Raw genomic sequence first — 19,173 nt, 5'->3', positions numbered from 1 at the left:
ATCACGGGATTTCGAGTGTTAGATATTGGCTAAAAGTAACGTTTGAAATGCTAACAGAGGAAAAGGTTAAGTAAAATCACAAAAAATCATAACTTTTATCTTAATGTACATTTTTAATCGGAATAGAATTATCGGTTTAAATGTACAGTGTAGGTATTCACTGTGCATCTTTCCTTTAGAAAGTCGTCAATAGTGGAAAAGAGGCCACTAGTTTGATGACGCGAGTTTTTCTAATTGGACCATCTGCAAATAGCAATGTCACAGAAGTCCAAAATAACAAAGTTCTTTCCCACAAGAGAATCAATCATCTCAGAAAAAGAGAGGCACCGAATCGGACCCGAACTCAAACTTTCACCGACAATTACTCCATTAAAGTAATTGTGTTCTTGTCAAGAAAATTATTAAAAAACCAATCAACTTTTTAATCCAAAATATTGGAGCAAAGTGGTCGTGTCTCCCCCATTGATTGATGGTCATCAATATATACGTTACTTGCCTAGTATCAATAGGCTTCCATAACCGTTAATGGGGCCAATTACCCACGTTAAGATGGGGAATTCTTGTTCGCACGTTAATTTATAAGGTAATATCTTGATAAAATGCTGTCTTTTGGTAGGGAATCACATCAATCTGGTTCTTACACTAATTGCTTGAAATTCAGTAACGTCCTTGTCAATTTACTTTCTTCTGATTCGAGACGATCCTTGTATTTCTTAGGGAAAATTCGTCAAGTTATTTCACGATTGCGACATAAATACAAAATGCTTATTTGGACAAACAGTATACTAGTTTTGCTCGTCAACTACTTCAGTTCTAGATTTGATGACTCTGTTGCAGAAAATGTACGTGGAACTTTTTTCGGTACGGGGACTCATTTAACTTCTTAGATCAGAACATGAACTATTTCGATCCCTTCCACAAATAGAAAATACTACTTAACGACAAAACTAACATCCTCATGTCCACATCAACATATTCATTTTCTCGAAATGGTCAGACGTTCATTGCATCTTTCTAAATTACTGTGATAGTTCTCAACCTATCTAATTGAATTCAGATAAATTGCGCAAGACTGATTTTGAACAGGAGGTCAAGAAAAAGGAACAACAAAGTTCTCAACCGATCTAATTGAGTAAAGGGGAAAAAACATAGGCAAGTAGGAAACTATCGCTGCAACATGCATCCACTGGATACTGGTTCTCAGAACATTGTGGTCACTTTTCATGTGCCACCCGTGAAAAGCATGATATACACTTTCGAAGACGAGACAGCCACCCCCATCTGGCTTACCCAAGCGAAACAAAGCAAAACGGAACAGAGCAAGCCCTCAGTGAATTGCAATTTGTCTTTCATTAGCGTTCTCATGCTCAACCCACCAATCAAAAGAATGGGTTTCAGACACTAATATCGGCATGAGAATTTTCTATAAATGGTGCACAGGATAATATAAAGCACAAGCGCAGAATTTGTTATTATTGTTGTTGTTGTCGTTGTTCAAAAGAATATGCATTGTGACATGTCAAGCAGAAATCTCAAAGAAGAATCGGAAAAACTAATTGAATGCTGCGTGGGCAATTACTGCTTACAGTGGGGTTAGTATTCCTGGACCAACACCGCACCAATTCAATGCGAACCTTGAAAGAAACAAGCCATTTCCATGATGAACTGAAGAAAACAATTTCCCATCCATGTCAGATAACCATAACTATATTCATTTTACTATTCTGACCACATGGTATGTGCTTAACCACCCCCCTTTCTCTCCTTTGTTTCTCATCCCCCTCAAAACTCCAAATGGAGAGCCCACCTGCGCTGGTTCGTGCAATGGGAAAACATCCTAAGATATGTGAATTGTGCCATCCCTGCACACCAGATGAGATCGAAGGAGACCCCAGCGTAAAACGTCGAAACATGCACCTCTTAATAGCCTAATCAAAGTTACTACAGCCTAATCAAAGTCAACATGACCAGAAATTCTGCTACTGCACCATAAACTATCAAAGCTATTTTTGCACAGAACAGTAGTAAGCACCATCCCTCGCATCCTTCACTAGACGTCAGCATTGAAAAAGTAGCCCATCCAGTCACATGTGCATGGCATGATCCTATCAAGACAGTCTCGAAGGAGTGGGTTTAAGTCCCTTTGCCACTTCGGTCCTCAGGAAAGAGGATGTCATCAAAATTATTGGAATCATAACCTGAAAAGCTTTCATTTCTGCTAAAGAAGGAGACAACACAAAGAAAAAAACGAAGACTCAACCACAATCGTGATGTGTATATGACTGACGAGAAAGCATCGGAAGAGGATGTAGGTTGGTCACGGCACGATGCCACTCTAGTATTCAAGACTACCCACCACTTCTGCACAAAGTGATTTCCATGTATAAAACAAAGCTGAACTATAAATTTGTCAATACTAATGGAAAATTCTCATTCCTTCCTTTGCAAAGCTGAATTTAAATTTGTCGCTACTAATACGCAGCACATGCTTATCATACGCAAAGTTCATATTGACAGCAGATCTGAAAATTTAAAATCATGCACTCACCTCAATGAGAACCTTGGCTCTTTTCTTGGGATTAGAACCTGCATCACCTTTCTCGACATTTCTCAAAGCCAAGGAGGATTCCTTTCTTCCTCTCTTCCGATCAGCTTCCACATCATCATCTTCATCACCATCACTGTCACCGTCTTCATCTGAACCAAAACTCATTAGCTCCACTACTTGGATCCAGGAAGCACATAAGTCCTCTAGAAGCTTCTTGTCTCGCGTGATTTTAAAGGGAATGAAGAAAAGCATAACGTAAATACAGCAAGAAACCATAAAGAACGGAAAAACAAGTTAACAGCTCATATGTGTCTATGTATAGAAAGAACCTTCATCATTGTCACCAATTGCACAAACTCTATTCATATCAAGACCATAAAAATCTTGAATATCATCTTCTAGTTCTTCCTCAAGTTCAACGTAACCTTCCACATACTCTATCTGAGGCTCCTTCTAATTCCAGAATCAAGATTGCATAAAATCATCAGATGATGAACTCTAGCAAGAAGCAAAACGTCTACATATTTCATACAGAAATACTGTTCTAACAGAGCCACATGTTCCTCCTCAAACAACAGAAATAACATGGGTTCATTTAGCATACCTCCTCTTCATCTTCATAGGCAGCCTGCAACGTATCCATCTCAAGGACTTTTCCATACTCTTTGATGGACAATTGTAGATATCACCACACACTCCTTTCCTTAGGCATTCTAATAGCTCTTTATCAACACTCTGCAGCAGAGCCAACACTAAGTAAAAATCTTGGATGATATAATGGGTGAAGCATTTCCATGGTTGTAAAGGTGAACCCAACAAACCTTATCCAAAACTGCTGCCTTTTCTGCTTTTTCCTCCCTTCTAGCCTCTCTCTTCTTTTCCTTTCCTCGGTGTCATCATGATCTTTTCCCTATTATAAAAGAAAGGCACGTTTAAGTATAAAGCTGAAACAGAGGAGATGCCCCGAAGGACCAGTCCAGACATTGGTCATGATAGCAATGTCCAGTGCGTGTTCTTGAACAAGGAGGTTTCACAAATGCAAATGCTATGACATTGTGAATTGCGATTTTACAATCATGATACACATAAGCCAACACATAAGATATGAACAGTATAGAAACTTTGGAGAAAATAAACATACTGCTGAAATCAACTTAAGAGAGTTGTAGTGAAACCTTACTAAGAGAACTATAGAGGAACCTAGAGATATTTGCTGCTAAGATAAAATTGTTTGACAAGAGATTCATATTCCCAAATCTAACACAAAAGCATTCACCTGAACAAATAGTTCTTTTACATTCACATCTGAGGCAACAACATCCAAAGGTAAAAGCAAAGAGCAACGGCAAATTCTAGATGAAACAACTATAATCGCCATGTTACTGATCAAACTGACAAGTGCCATCAAATAGCAAAACAGAAGATTAAGAGATATGGTTTATCATGAAAACACGTTGTATGATGGAGGAGCTGAATGCATGAAGGGTTTTGAACCTAGTTTTCAGAGCAACCTTCCTCATTCGGATGCGCATTTGAGTCTTTTTGGTCAACCTTTGCTTGGTCTCGTGAACAAGAAACTTTGGCCAATACATCTGCCAACAGAGGATTTGAAGCAATTAGTGAAATGCCAGAACAAAGCAAAGTAACCTGTTTCACTGCAAAGCTAAATTGCCAATACTAGATGCTCATCAATAATCTCAAGGACCTTCTCATAATTTCTCGGCAGCCTCACTCTTTCCCACAATTCGTCAGGCATCTGAGCCCTTTCTATTGATTTCATATACCAAGTAAAAGACATCTGCATAGTAGACAAAGAAAACATATACTTGGAATTACTTTAAAATCAAAACAGAATGCAATAAATTGCTGACCCGAAGCTATTAAAATAACTTTGGAACTGGAAATCTCATGTCAAAATCAGTTTGTTGATACCATTTACTGTTAGGGATTTTGATAGACATGGCAGAACTGAAAAAAAGAAAAAGAATAAAAAAGCACTGTCATGATAACAGTTAGAACATAGTATCATAACGGCTGTTAGCTAGAGGGCAGGAGTTCCTATTACAAATCCCTGTTACGTTGTATTCATTTCAACAAAATATTCAGTGGTAATCCTACAAGACCAAATTAAGGTAATTCTTGCCCAAATTGTCAATGAGAAGTAATATGATATGGTGAGATCACTTCCGGTTAATCGACTCACTTGGCCATATATCTACAATGGTTGTGCCTGACTTGCCAAATAACCTCATCATGCTGCATTTCTGATTAATAATTCTTCTCCAATCCAATTATTTAGTTGCTCGTTTTGCTTTGGAATTTAGTGTATGAGGTTCTTCAGTATAAACTTCTTAGCACATCACCTTGTTGTTGCGTCAAGAAACCTGCAATGGCAGATATGCCCTTCTATCAGTGGATCACAATGGAGTCCTTCAAATAGGTTAAAATCAAGTCGAGTTGAGTGGACAAAATCAGATAATCGAACTTGACTCGATTCAAATACTCAAATTGAACACCCATACACACACAAACAAAGAGAAAAGAGAGCAAAGTACAGTTGCCTAGAAGATAATGGGCAAGCAATCTAGCTTAAAATATCAGTGGTGTCTTTATAGTTTTGGTAGATTGCATAAACTTGCCATAAAAATTAACAATTTGATCTAGCTTAAGATACCCCATATGTATGTATTCATGACTGGAAAGTTAAATGAGCACCAAGACGTATAACTACTCGAACGGAACTTCAACAGAATTCTCATTTTTCTTTGAACCTGATCAAGTGTTGCAAACTGGGTGAATAGAGAGAGAGAGAATCACGATGTCTGGGGATTAATAAGTTTTTTATTTTATTTTTCTCGAAATTCGATTTTGGGTCACCTTCCTTGCCTGTACCCCTACCGCCTAATCATGTGCTTAGTGGCTGCCAATTGACAAGTTTTTTACACATGCACATGACACACATGTAGGCGTCATTTAAATTATGTGTTGCACATTCTCATCAATCATCTTGTTTGTAACACTCAACTTGAAGTCAAATGAAAAAAAAATCAACCTTTGTGAAAAATACAAATAGAAGATGTCTGGAAATCTCTAACAATGATGTTATTCATGACATGCAACAGAATTGAGGGGTTTACCCACTTATCAGCACAAATTCACAAGCTGCAGAATAGAGAGGGGTCGTGCTACCCCGACATCACTCCACGTGTGCACGGGGTTGTTGGGGGCTGGGGGAGGATGGGCCAGGAAGGAGAGCCCGAATTGAATCTGAGGAATCTGGGGAAAAATCAAAAGAAAAAAATCCGTTATGGATTGGCAAACGTATCAATTTTTTCTGTGTCTCTCTCTTCACCCAGTTTGCAGCACTTCATTTTGCTTGATCAAGCATGAATTATTGTTATCATAATTCCTTTGGGAGGAAGGCGGGTTTCAAACAACCCCACTTATTCTGTTACTTGCAAAATGACATACAATGAAGACGACGCGATTCTATTCAATTACTTTCAAACGATTCGAGTAAGGCATGAATCTCTCTCCTTCAAAAGATAATTTTATTTACCCTCCTAAAAAGAGAAGGAAGTGAGCAAAATTTTATTCACCTCCCTTCCCTAGTTTCATGTTTGCTTCTTCAATGACTTTGCTCTATTTTGAGATTGAGCAAAGTAGCTTCAATCCTTGTGAAAATGGAATTTAATGGCCGGGCAAGTCCTGGACTATTTTAACCCTAATTCTCAACTTGTAAAAAATCTATGAACAGTGTTGCTTGGAAAATAAATTGGGCAACATGCAATATTAAAATGTTTGATGCCATAATTATAAGCGATCAATTTCGTATCAAAACTTTATGAATAACCCTTTATAGTGCCAACACCTTTTTATCACGGTTGATTAAGAGACTTGGGCGAGCTTTCTATTATCAAAATAATTCCACATTATTCGGGCAAGCTACATAAAGGAAGTGACTTAAACAATAATTTTTCAGGAGCCGTGCCGTTTAAACGATCTTTGGAAAAAGAAAAATTTGAATCAAAGTAGATATCGTACAACATTGATATCACTCAAAACAAGAGAATATACTAGAAATCCTATAAAATATCTTATCACTAGCTCAGCTTTAAGTGAGGAAGCAAATCAACAAGAGGAAAATAATAAGTTTAGGCAAACACTTACTTTTATAATATTATAATTCTGATTATTATATACCATCTCAATAATGTACACGTCTCAATAAAATAGAAATCTCTACTAAGAACTCGAGCGCACGCACAACCCTGCAACCGCCTGACGTCATCTTCGAGATCGTTGCCGACGCCGGTAGCCTCACCAGGAAGCTCCTCGCTGCCGGTGAGTTTGTTCTCACTGTCGAACTGGACCCTCCTGCACCAGTTCTAGGTACGCCTTACTCGAATCGTTTGAAGGTAATTGAATTGAATCACGTCGTCTTCTCTTCCTTGTCTTTGACAAGGTTTTGGATATATTCGGCGATGGGTTCATCGTGAGCGTTTGTCACTTGTGCGGTTGGTCATTTAGTATGGGATTTTGCAAGACTTTGACGAGCTGTAGGATTTTGATGGCGTATGAATTGATTGTAGCTGAGTCTGCTGTATTGCGACTGTTGTACAAAGTAGAGGAAATGGGAGTGAGAGAATAAATATTTTTTCTTGAACTCTCATGTAAGAGTAGAGAGCATCATACTACAGTGTTTAGCTGCTGTTGTAATTGCTTTTGGAGAAGTATTAGAATTAAGAAAATGATAAAAATGTGGTAGATTCCATGTCTTCTGCACTGTGAAAAGTTCTACACTTTTTATATCTGCTGCGCTGTAACCTTACTCGGTTGTTACATAATTGAAAAGTAAATGTACAGCAGGTTATTCAAGCATAACCAGTACCACTAGTCTTTGCGTTTGTAAAAAGGTGTAAACTAAATCCTCGGGCCGGGCGCAGCCGAAGAGCCAGTGTCTTGATCCCCTTGCAAATCCTGAAATGTGTGTACTAATCAAACAGCGTGAGCTGCGGAGATTATGAGGCTGTCCGGCTCTTGGTGTTGTGCATGCTCTGCATGTCTTGCTTTGTGTTCCTAGAGTAGTCGTATTTAAGAGGCGGGTCAAAAGGATTGTAGTTTACTTCAGATCTTTGAGTGGTCATACTCAGGTGATGCTTGTGTTTTTGCCATAAACAAAATGCTCTTCAAGCCAAACCAGGCAAATACGTGCAAGTGCAGTCCCTGCCTTAAGGACGCTCTGTGCTTTGTTCGATAGGGCTTGTGCTTATCTGTATTTGATCGGTCCATGCTGTTGTTTTCTTTCTTTTTTGAAAAGAACAGAGAACACGTAGACAGCAAAAAGAATTGAAAAAGGAGTTTACAGCAGGAGCAGAGAACAAGTTTACAGCAGAAGCAAAGCGTCGTGTACAGAAAAACTGAAAAAAAAAAAAAAAGTTCAAAAATACATACTAGAACGTAACCACAAACCCACGTCGCCGACTAACGGCTTGCTTGATCCACAAAATCAGCAACAGATCAGAATATCTAAGATACGTGCAACTAACTGCTCCTAGGAGATAACATTGACTAACCAACTCCTACAAAACAGGACACCAACAAACTGACTAAACAAAACAAAAAAGAGAAAAACAGCACGTGCAGTCTTGATACATCAATACTCTCCTCTGGATCAAGTACTGCACACTCCTAGCTTTGCCCTGAGAAGTTCAAATCGACCAACATGAAATGACGTCGTGAATATATCTGCAATCTGGTTTTCTGAATTGCAGTACACCAGTTTCACCTCTTCAGCCTTTTGCACTTCTCTCAAGAAGTAAAACTTGACCTTAAAATGCTTTGTTCTTCCATGAAATACCGGATTTTGTGAAAATGGCTAAAGTAGCTTGATTATCCACAAACACTTCTATATCTTCTTCTTGCTGCATATGTAGATCATCCATTAGCTTCTTCAACCATAATGCTTGATTCACAGCTGTAGTAGCTGCAATGAACTCAGCTTTTGCAGTTGATTGAGCCACTATTTCTTGCTTTGAATACTAAGAAAAACATGCCGACCCCAATGTAAAGCAATAACCTGAAGTGCTCCTCATATCATCCATTGATCCTCTGCTGTTCTTTGGCCGGCAAAGCTCCTTCTATACTTCCTTCCACCCTCATTAACCTCATCTGCTTTTGTGCTTGCAAAGCACTTAGCAATTCTGCCAACTTGATCTGAGACAAATCCTTAGTATTCTCCAAAGAGGCAATGGTTGCCTCAAACCTTTCGGGCAAGGAGACAAGAATCTTCTGCACTAGCCTATTATCGAGAGAGGTCAGTGCCTAGAACTCTTGTCTGATTTGCAATGCTTATCAACTTACCAAAATACTCCTTAATTGTCTCAGACTCCTTCATCTGCAGTATCTCGAATTCTGTGATCAGATTTAGCCCCTTCATGCTTCTGATCCTCTCATCTCCTTGATACTTAGCTTTGAGGAAGTCCCAAATAGCTTTGGCCGATTCACAAGCCATAATTCTGCTGAAAATGGCAAACGAGACAGCAGCATATAAACAAGACTTTGCCTTTGCTTTCCTTGTCGTCCTCTCCTTGTGAAACTTGATTTGATTGATGGTTGGATTGTCGGGAAGGGGAGCAACTTCATAATCTTGTTCCACAGCTTCCCAAAAATCACAACCCTCTAGATAGGCTCGCATTCTCACTTTGCCCGGGCTTGATAATTTTCTCCATCAAATCTTGGCGGAGCCATTGTTGAAAAACCACTCGATCCCGCCTCCATCTTGCTTTTAACTTCTATGGATGCGAGACACACCTCTCAATCAATCTCACAAGTCACTCATAGCCCCTTAAGATCAAGAGGGCTCACGATACAGTGTTGTTTTCTTTTCTTTTTGAAAAGAATAGAGAACACGTAGACAGCAAAAAGAACTGAAAAAGGAGTTTACAGCAGAAGCAAAGAACAAGTTTACAGTAGAAGCAGAGCGTTGTGTACTGAAAAACTAAAAAAAAAAAAAGGTTCAAAAATACATACTAGAACGTAACCACAAACCCACGTCGCCGACTAACAGCTTGCTTGATCCACAAAATCAGCAATAGACCAGAATATCTAAGATACGTGCAGCTAATCGCTCCTAGGAGATAACATTGACTAACCAACTCTAAAAAACAGGACACCAACAAACGACTAAACAAAACAAAAAAGAAAAACAGCACGTGCAGTCTTGATACATCAACACATGCGATGGGCTGGAAGGTTTATATCAATTCAATGTATGTCGTTTTGCAAGTAACATAACAAGTGGGGTTGTTTGAAACCTGCCTTCCTCCCAAAGGAATTGTGAAAACAATAATGCATGCTTGATAAAAAAAAATTGAAGTGCTGCAAAATGGGTGAAAAAAGAGAGAGAAAAAAAAATTAATATGTTTTGCAATCCATAAGGGATTTCTTTCTTTTGATTTTTCCCCATATTCAATTCAGGCTCTCTTTCCTAGCCCATCCTCTCCCCCCTCCCTTCCTCGTGGAGTGATGTCGAGAGCAGCATGACCCCTCTCTATTCTCTTGCTTGTGATTTTGCGCCCCTCAATTCTATTGCATGTTATGAATAACATCATTGTTAGAGCTTTCGAGGGCTCTCTCTCTCTCTCTCTCTCTAATTCTTTTGAAGCTTTGTTCGAGTAATTATCCATCTTTGTGCTCATTTAAATTTCTAGTTATGAATACATACATATGGGGTATTTTAAGCTAGATCAAATTGTTAATTATTAAGGCAGGTTGCTATGCAATCTACCAAGACTATAAAGACACTATTGATATTTTAAGCTAGATTGCATGCCTGTTATCTTCTAGGCAACTATACTTCACTCTCTTTACACTTTGTTTGTTTATGAGCATTCATTTTGAGTATTTGAATTGAGTCAAATTTGATTATTTGATTTTTCCCACTTAATTCCACTTGATTTCAACCTATTTCAAGGACGCCGTTGTGATCTACTGATAGAAGCGCATATTTGCTATTGCAAGTTTCTTGACCTCCAACAACAAGGTAAGGTGCTGAGAAGTTTATACTGAAGAACCTCATACACTAAACTCCAAAGCAAAATGAGCAATTAATGATTGGGTTGGAGAATAAATTAGTAGTCAAAGATGCAGCACAGTGAGGTTATATAAACCGATATGTGATTATCTCTCTTTGTGATCTACTAATAGAATGGCATATTTGCCGTTGCAAATTTCTTGACCTCCAACAACAAGGTGAGGTGCTAAGAAGTTTATACTGAAGAACGTCATACACTAAATTTCAAAGCAAAATGAGCAATTAATGATTGGGTTGGAGAATAAATTAGTAGTTAGAGATACAGCACAGTGAAGTTATATAAACCGATATGTGATTATCTCTCTCTCTCTGAAGACCAAGAATGAAAATAAGAAAAAAAAAACTTGAGAAAGAAAAAAATCATTGGCGCAAGTGAATTTTGCCTAAGCAAATTCTCTCCTACAGAAAATGCGTACAAGCAAGTGTATATTAATGTTAAGAAGAATGAAATCACATCCAGCGCACATTGATCATCAATTGGATTACTTATAATTATAAGTAGAGGCATCCGAAGATTCGACTCCTTTTGAAATTAAAGTGTTTGGTTCCACAAGCACTGGATAGCGTCGCCTGTGCAAGCTCCTACTAATAAGCCCAAAGACACATTTAGTTATCTCTCTTATGAACTTATAGAACGAATGTGAAAGGCTTTTAAGAACACTACAATTTTGCACATGTAAGAATTGATTTTGTTTCCCACTTTGAGCCATTGACCAAGTCTCGTTTACACAGGTAAATTCGCATTCCACTTTCACAACAACCATAACAAAGTTATCAAACAAAAAATTGTATTTTAGTAGAAATCAAATCCTTACACAAGCTAAAGTAGTCATGGCATATGCCAAATCGTCTAAATGTTCAAAAACAAGCAAAAATCGGGCGATGGCATTTACAACTGATCAAAATGAAGCGAACGGTTCTCTTAAATCAACAACTAATCAGCTTTACACCATGAGCAATGAGAACGAGACTTAAGATGCTGTCGTTGTGCGATCTTGACCCTCTTCTTCCACAAACATTAATGCCCGATGCCTTTCTTCATCTGACATTGTCGCCTGCAACGTCACCAAAGTCCTACAATCGTCAAGGACCTGCATTTTGGGATAAAAAAATGTCCAAATGTTACGCATCAAGCAACTCCAAAAGTGCTAGCCATATCTAGAACCATTAAATTACCATTATCTTCCTTTTGACATTGTCATTCAATCGCTCAATTTGATCATGAATTATTGCCAGCTTATCATTCTCCTTCGTTCTTAATTCGATAAGTTATGCCATGAAATTTTGCTTCTTGGCTCGGAACTTACGAAACTCATCTATGCAAAAATAGATGACCAACATAACCAAATCAATTGTACCACTAGCTTATTGGAAAATACTTAAAAACTTAAGGGACTAACAAATAAAGTTACCTTCATAAATCTCATCACGAGAGGTTTTGTAATTACATAAATCCTGATATAGTTTGTTGAGGTTCTCGCTCTCGTTCTTCAATTTGTTCTCGTATTGAATAATATCGTCAAATAAAATAAAATCTCATATTATCAAAGTCGACTAATGTAATACAATTACTTGCTTATATTGAAGTAAAAGTTAACAATGCCACTTACATGTAAGTAATTAATTGTATTGCATTAGTCGACTTTGATAATATGTGATTTTATTTGATTTAACAATATTATACAAGATGCGAGAACAAATTGAAGAACGAGAGCGAGAACCTCAACAAACTATATCAGATTTATGCAATTACAAAACCTCTCATGATGAGATTTATGGAGGTAACTTTATTTGTTAGTCCCTTTAAGTTTTTGAGTATTTCCCAATAAGCTAATGGTACAATTGATTTGATTATGTTAGTCATCTATTTTTGCATAGATGAGTTTCGTAAATTCCAAGCCAAGAAGCAAAATTTCATGGCATAGCTTGTCGAATTAAGAACGAAGGAGAAAGATAAGTAGGTAACAATTCATGATCAAATTGAGCGATTGAATGACAATGTCAAAAGGAAAAAAAATGGTAATTTAATGGTTCTAGATATGGCTAGCATTTTTGGAGTTGCTTAATGAGTAACATGTGAACATATTTTTATCCTAAAATGCAGGTCATCGACGATTGCAAGACTTTGGTGACGTTGCGCGCAATATCAAATGAAGAAAGGCATTGGGCATTAATGTCTCAGTGGAAGAAGGGGGTCAAGATCGCATAACCACAACAACGACAAAGCATCTTAAGTCCCGCCCTCACCGCTCAGAGTGTAAAGCTGATTAGTTGTTGATTTAAGAGAATCGTTCGGCTTCATTTTGATCGGGTTGTAAATGCCATCGCCTTTGATTTTTGCTTGTTTTTGGAACATTTAGACAATCTGGCATATGACATGACTACTTTGGCTTGTCTAAGAATTTGATTCCTACTCAAACACAATCTTTTGTCTGATGACTTTATTATAGTTGTGAAAGTGGAATGTGAATTTGCCTGTATAAATGAGGCTTGATCAAGGGCTCAAAGTGGGAAACAAAATCAATTGCTACATGTGCGAAATTGCAGTGTTCCTAAAGCCTTCCACATTCATTCTATAAGTTCACGAGAGAGAGAATCAAATGTGTCTTTGGGCTTATTAGTAGGAGCTTGCACGTATGCATAACGATGTCCGGTGCTTATGGAACCAAACACTTTAGTTCCAAAAGGAGTCGGGTTTTCGGATGCCTCCAGCTCATAGTTATAAGTAATCCAATTGATGATTCATGTGTGCTGGATGTGATTTCATTCTTCTTAACATTAATATACACTTGCTTGTACGCATTTTTCTGCGAGGAGAGAATTTGCTTGGGCAAAATTCACTCGCGCCAATGATTTTTTTCTTCCTAATTTTTTTCTCATTTTCGTTCTTGGTCTTCGAAGAGAGAGAGAGAGAGAGTTAGTCGAGTCTTTCGTTTGAAGTTTGATTACCCAACTAAAGTTTTATTTCACTTCCATTGTCATGCTATGCGTGCAAAGTCAGAAAACCACTTAGGTTTAGCTGCTCAAGTCATAAAATGCATGTCAAATACAAAGAAATCAAACCATTATGCATAAATTTCCACAATCATTTGGCAACCGTCTCCAAACCATCCTGTAGCTACTTATCGTCAAGCGGAACCACCTTTGTAGTTGTTTATCGTCCATTATGCATAAATTTCCACAAATAAGGGAAATAAAGTTTAATATATATATAAAAAAAAGAAAAAGAAGTCGAACCACCTTTGTAGTTGCTTATCGTCCATTATAATATATGACACCTTTGTCATCTCTTCAGGGATTATGCTTGACTACACAATTCGTGAGATTAAAAGTGAAAATCGGAAACTATTTCAATCGGCTTGGAGATGTTTAAATCTACTCACATATCGCCCTTTTACGCTTCCTTCATGAACAATTCTTCTTCCCTTGCTCGCTTCGCGCTCTAGACATTGTGCACGCCAAAAGAGAAGACGATACGATTCTATTCAATTGCCTTCAAACAATTCCAAAAAAAAACATGCACAATGTCCAGAGCTATGAAGCGAGCAAGGGAAGAAGAATTGTTCATGAAGGAAACAGAGGGCGAGATGTGAGTATATTTGGACATCTCCAAGCCGATAAAATAGTTTTTGATTTTCACTTTTGATCTCATGAATCGTGTAGTCAAGTATAATCTCGAAGAGATGACAATGTGCAGTACATTATAATAGTAATAAGCAACAACGGAGAGGTGATTCGACTTCTTCTTTTTCTTCTTATATATATATATATTAAACTTTATTTCCTTTATATTATACTCTTGTTTTACATGGAGATGCAAAATGAAGTTGAGCATGAATTAATTGCGATCATATGTTGAGGCAAATTGGTAAATTAATAAGTTAGATATACAATAATGTTAATCTTATGCTTGAGTACAATAATTTTATCTAATGAATTTTTTTCTTTTTGTAGAAAAAATTTGGTAAATACACTAAAAAAATCTAAAGAAGTAACTGAGGAACCTATAGTATTATTGATCTCGATAATATGATTTTGTTCAATTTAACTTGATTTGACGTGGTATGCGGTATGAAAATAGTTAGAAAGATGATAATAAGAAGTTTGAAAAAATTAACAATTACCGAGACAAATGCAGAGGTACATAACTTGGGTAAATTTTTCCCATTATAAAGTTTTTGGTTAGTGTCATGACTCATTTTGTTACTTCAGTAATATACTTATCTTTCTATAGACGCTTTCATTAAATTTGAAGAGGAAAATGAAAAGTTGTCAACACTTAAAAGAATCGATAGAAAATGAAAAGGCTTTGATGGCAGTAGTTGGAGAAAATATTAATGAAGCCAATGAATATATAATAATGATGAAATGAGTGATTTAATGTTCCAAGAAATTTGTGTTTTTGGAGTTTTGATGCATGTTCACATGTGTACATTCTTTTTTCTGAAATATAGGGCCATAAATATATGAGGAAATTGACGAAGATTTTCAACTTGTGAAAGATTATGACTGAATTTTTCACTAGATGATGGTTTGGAGATGGTCGCCGTGTGATTGTGGAAATTGCGGAATAGAGTGGTTTGATTTCTCTGTATTTGACTTGCATTTTATGACCTAAGAAGCTACACCTAATGGTTTTCCGACTTCGTGTGCATAGCATGATGGATGTGAAATAAAACTTTATATAGGTAATCAAACTTCAGTTGAAAGGCTGACTAATATAGTGGGTTAGGAGGACAAATACTATGATATACTTTTGTCATACCCGTCATTATGGTGTGAGGAAGTTCATTGGATGAGTATGACGGCATTTCATTTAGGGCATTTATTATTTACTATAGAGCAATTGCCACATGAAATTGTTAACTATGTTAATATTGCATCGCTAACCAAAGTTTAGTCCAAATAGTTAATTTATAATAGTATACGAGCGGCGAGAAATGCTTTGAAGAATAAGTGATTAGGTTCGCGTAACTTCTTGCAAGGTCGGTTAAATCTTAGAATGCCATAGATTGATTTGGTTATGATAGGGTGTTTTGGGTGATTCTATTGCAAGTAGATGGTCAAGCAACATTGGCCTTGTCCACTTAAAAGCACAATCAAGGAAGCGGTTTATCTACATTCTCTTGTGTTGGGATCATGACCGTTGTTGCGACCTATCCTCCGAGGAGGAAACATGTTTAGGGTATTATCTAAGAGACGGATCTAAAGCCCATAATCGAGCCTGGCTCTCCCAAGCCCATACATTTCATGACATTGGGGTATTTTTGAAAATTTTGCAAAAGGGAGTGGTCACTAGCTTATTGGGGTTGGCTAGAAACCAAGTGAGGTATGCGAGTGTATCTCACTTCCTACGCAACAAGAGAATTAAGAGTTATGGACTTAATTACACTAATTGACCAATTAATACCATTTCGTTATCTAATCTTGTTCATTTTAAAAGAAAATATTTTTGTCAGGCAGTTTGGATTTATTTTATACCTATCTACTAACATGTGAAATGATCATGCGAATATGAATAATTAACAACTAAGGAAAGCATTTAAATAAATTGCATGGGAGAGCAAAGATTTTACATCAAAGAAAGAATAAATATTAATCCTAACTAGACTAAAGGGAAGCCAAAATCAATATACCAAAATTGCGCAATAATAGGTATTCGTCTTTAAGGACAACTAAAACCCTAAGGTAAAGCCTAAAGGCTTAATAAGATTTAAGTATAATTCTAAATTGGAATACTTCCATTTTTAGGAAAAAAATAACCCAAGAGATTGATTTTAACCTTTTTGAAGATTTTTTTAAAAATTTTTTTAGAATTTTTCCGAATTTTTCGGTTTTTAATTAAAAAAGGAATTTTCAAATTTCCCAAAAAAAAAAAAACAACTAGATCTTACAATATTTTGATTTTTAAAAATTTCGAATTTTTTTATGTTTTCTGAATTTTAGAATTTTCGGAGGAGTTTTTGAATTTGTATTATTTTTCGATTTTTTATTTTTTAATTTGAAATTTGAAATTTTTAATTTTTTTGAAATTTTTAAATATTATAATATTCGAGGCGGGTTCGGACCAGGATGAGCCCGGTCCGGCCCGCCGACCCGACCTAAAACCGGATTCAACCCGGTCGGACAAAAGATATTTTTTCTAATTTCTTAGATTTTTTTAAATCTTTTAAATTATATATATATATATATATATATATATATATTTTTACGCCATTTTTGTCTTCTTTCCTATTTCGTCTTCTTCTACTGCACTTTCCTTTCTGCCACTCCTCCTTCCCGAAGCAACTTTTGCTTGCTTTTTCTCTTCTTCTTTTTTAACTTTTGCCTGCACTTTTTCTCTTGCTTTTTCTTTTGTTTTTTTATTTGCCTCTTCCCCTTTTTAACACCAACAATTCTTTGGCCGCCGACTGATATTCTACACAGGGCATCAACGACGGAAGTCCGACAACATCGGGTTGGGCCCGCCGCCCATCTCGCGACTGCTGCCCGCAACGGACCGATCGCGACGGAGGTGGTCTTGTAGCAAGATGCGGCGTTTACGAGTCCAACCGAGGCGTTGGCGGCACCGCCTTGACCAAGCGAGCCTAATGCTCGGCTCTCGTCCGACCCAGGAGGCAACTCGATGGCCACAAGAGCCGCCGCTGTGCCCGGAACAAAAGTGATCCGCGGCCTTCGTGCGTCGCAACAAGAGCGGTCGCGGGTCGAGTGGCGTGGCTATGTTTGGAACGCTAAAAAATCACATGAAAACCTCGACTCGGTTCAAAACGACGAAACAAGACTAGATCTCATTCGGACATTTTACCGAACGGTGGAGTGCGCTCCGAATCGCACGGTTTCTAGCTCAACTAGGACCCGAACCCAAACCGAGACTCTCACCAACAAACAATAAGACATACAACAACCGAGAGAGGAAGTGGACGGGGCGGAGTTCACGCAAACCGGTCGATCGCAAACTCCGGCCCGGGATGCACGAACGGGGGTGGAAACGGGCGCGAGAAGGACCTACCGGATTCGACTTGAGGACGTTGGCCGAGGGTTCGTCCGTGGGGCTCGCACGCGGCTAAAGCGACATTTGAAGCTCCCTTGCTCTCCCTTAGTCGCTTCCTCGCTCGGACTTCTTCTCCCTCTCCCTCTCTCTCTCACGGTGCTTGTTCTTCCTCCTCTCCCGGTGTTTCTCTACGTGCTTGGTGATTGTGTTGTTGTTTCTCTCTCGCTCGCTCTCCTCTTGGTGTTTCGTGGTGCCCATTCTCCTTTTTCCTTTGGTCTTCGCCCTCTCCTTTTTCTTCCCGTTTCTTTCCCTTTTTGCTCTCCTTTTCTTCTGCAGGACCTCGCGCGAAGACCACGGGCGTGCCGATTCTTGCCAAGCATGCCCGACCCGGATCACGCCGCCATCCCGATCTCCCCGCTCCTCCATCGTTGTTCCTTATGCTCTGCTCTGCGATCTGTTTTACTGTTCTTCCTTGGGTCTTGCGGCGAAGACCTAGGTGGAGGGAGGAAAAACGAGCGCGGGCGGGCCAGAAGGAGAAAGGAGGCTTCGGCCGCCCAGGCGCGAGAGGAAGAGAAAAGAAAAGGGGTGGGTCGGGCCAAAGCGGATCCGGCCCGACCCACCATTTTCGATCTTTTTTTTTTTTTTTTTTTTTACTAATTCCTAACATTTAATGTCATTTCAAATTAATTAATTTATGTGAAACTTAGGTGTCAACAGACAGGAGCTTGTGAAGGTGCGGAGTTGATTCAGAAATCTCTGCTAATTATTTGGAAGGAAAAGGTCCGAAGCCTTAACAGAGGGAGGAAGAAAAAGATAGAAACCTTTAGAGACTTATTAGATATGGAAGATAACGATTTCCATGAGGGTAGCCCTAAGGATGAAGGCATCCCAATGCAGCTTGAACAAGTGAAGCCATAAGTGAAATGGAGGATATTGCAGGTGGAGACATGACTACTTAATGGATATTAGTGAAATTGAGCAAGCATAAAAGCCTCATGATTCAATTTAAGGTCAAATGTTCTTGTTCGAGCCGTCAAGATTACTTGCTTTTTCAGTCTTTTTCTTCACAAGTTTGAAGTTTTAAGTATTTGCTATATAGAATTAATTAGACAAACTCCCATTTGCATTTGTAAATTAAACCAATAGTCGGCTGATCCAGCTTATTCCTCATTTGTCCTAAATATCACCTTTGAAAATAGGAAGACTCGTTCTTTAGTTTGAATGATAGATGGCTTTCCTCGGCTTTTGGCGGTTCTTTCGTATACCTCATTGATAGCATAAATTGTGTTCATGACTTGTTACATGGACTAGCATCTGCTAGACGCCATTTTGCAAGAAAGTTCTTTTACTTGTCAAAAGAAAATTATTGCGAACTCAATGGAGATGATGTTGGGTAATTAGCTTTCAAATATTGGGATTAGATTTCTTCTTGGCCTCATAATAACCACGATATCCACAAATGTTAGCCTCAAACCAAACTGATATCATGTGTAGTTAAAAACATATTGCACCTAGGATAATTTTATGTTTTTTTCTTTA

At 38.0% G+C, this 19,173-nt stretch overlaps 1 protein-coding gene and 1 pseudogene across 1 annotated transcript in view; one reads left to right on the top strand and one right to left on the bottom strand.

The window, feature by feature from the left end:
- Positions 1–1,631: 1,631 nt before the first annotated feature.
- Positions 1,632–4,810, bottom strand: LOC104423248 (annotated as a pseudogene).
- Positions 4,811–18,012: 13,202 nt separating this feature from the next.
- LOC104431629 (galactose mutarotase-like) overlaps positions 18,013–19,173 on the top strand; it is a 2,854-nt gene continuing 1,693 nt past the window's right edge. The window contains exon 1 of the mRNA XM_039306769.1: positions 18,013–18,219. Within this exon, the coding sequence (XP_039162703.1) occupies positions 18,013–18,219 (207 nt within the window). The remainder of the gene's footprint in view (positions 18,220–19,173) is intronic.

Source organism: Eucalyptus grandis, chromosome 2, assembly GCF_016545825.1.
Source record: "Eucalyptus grandis isolate ANBG69807.140 chromosome 2, ASM1654582v1, whole genome shotgun sequence".
NCBI lineage: Eukaryota > Viridiplantae > Streptophyta > Magnoliopsida > Myrtales > Myrtaceae > Eucalyptus > Eucalyptus grandis.
This window is presented reverse-complemented; position numbering and strand designations above follow the sequence as displayed.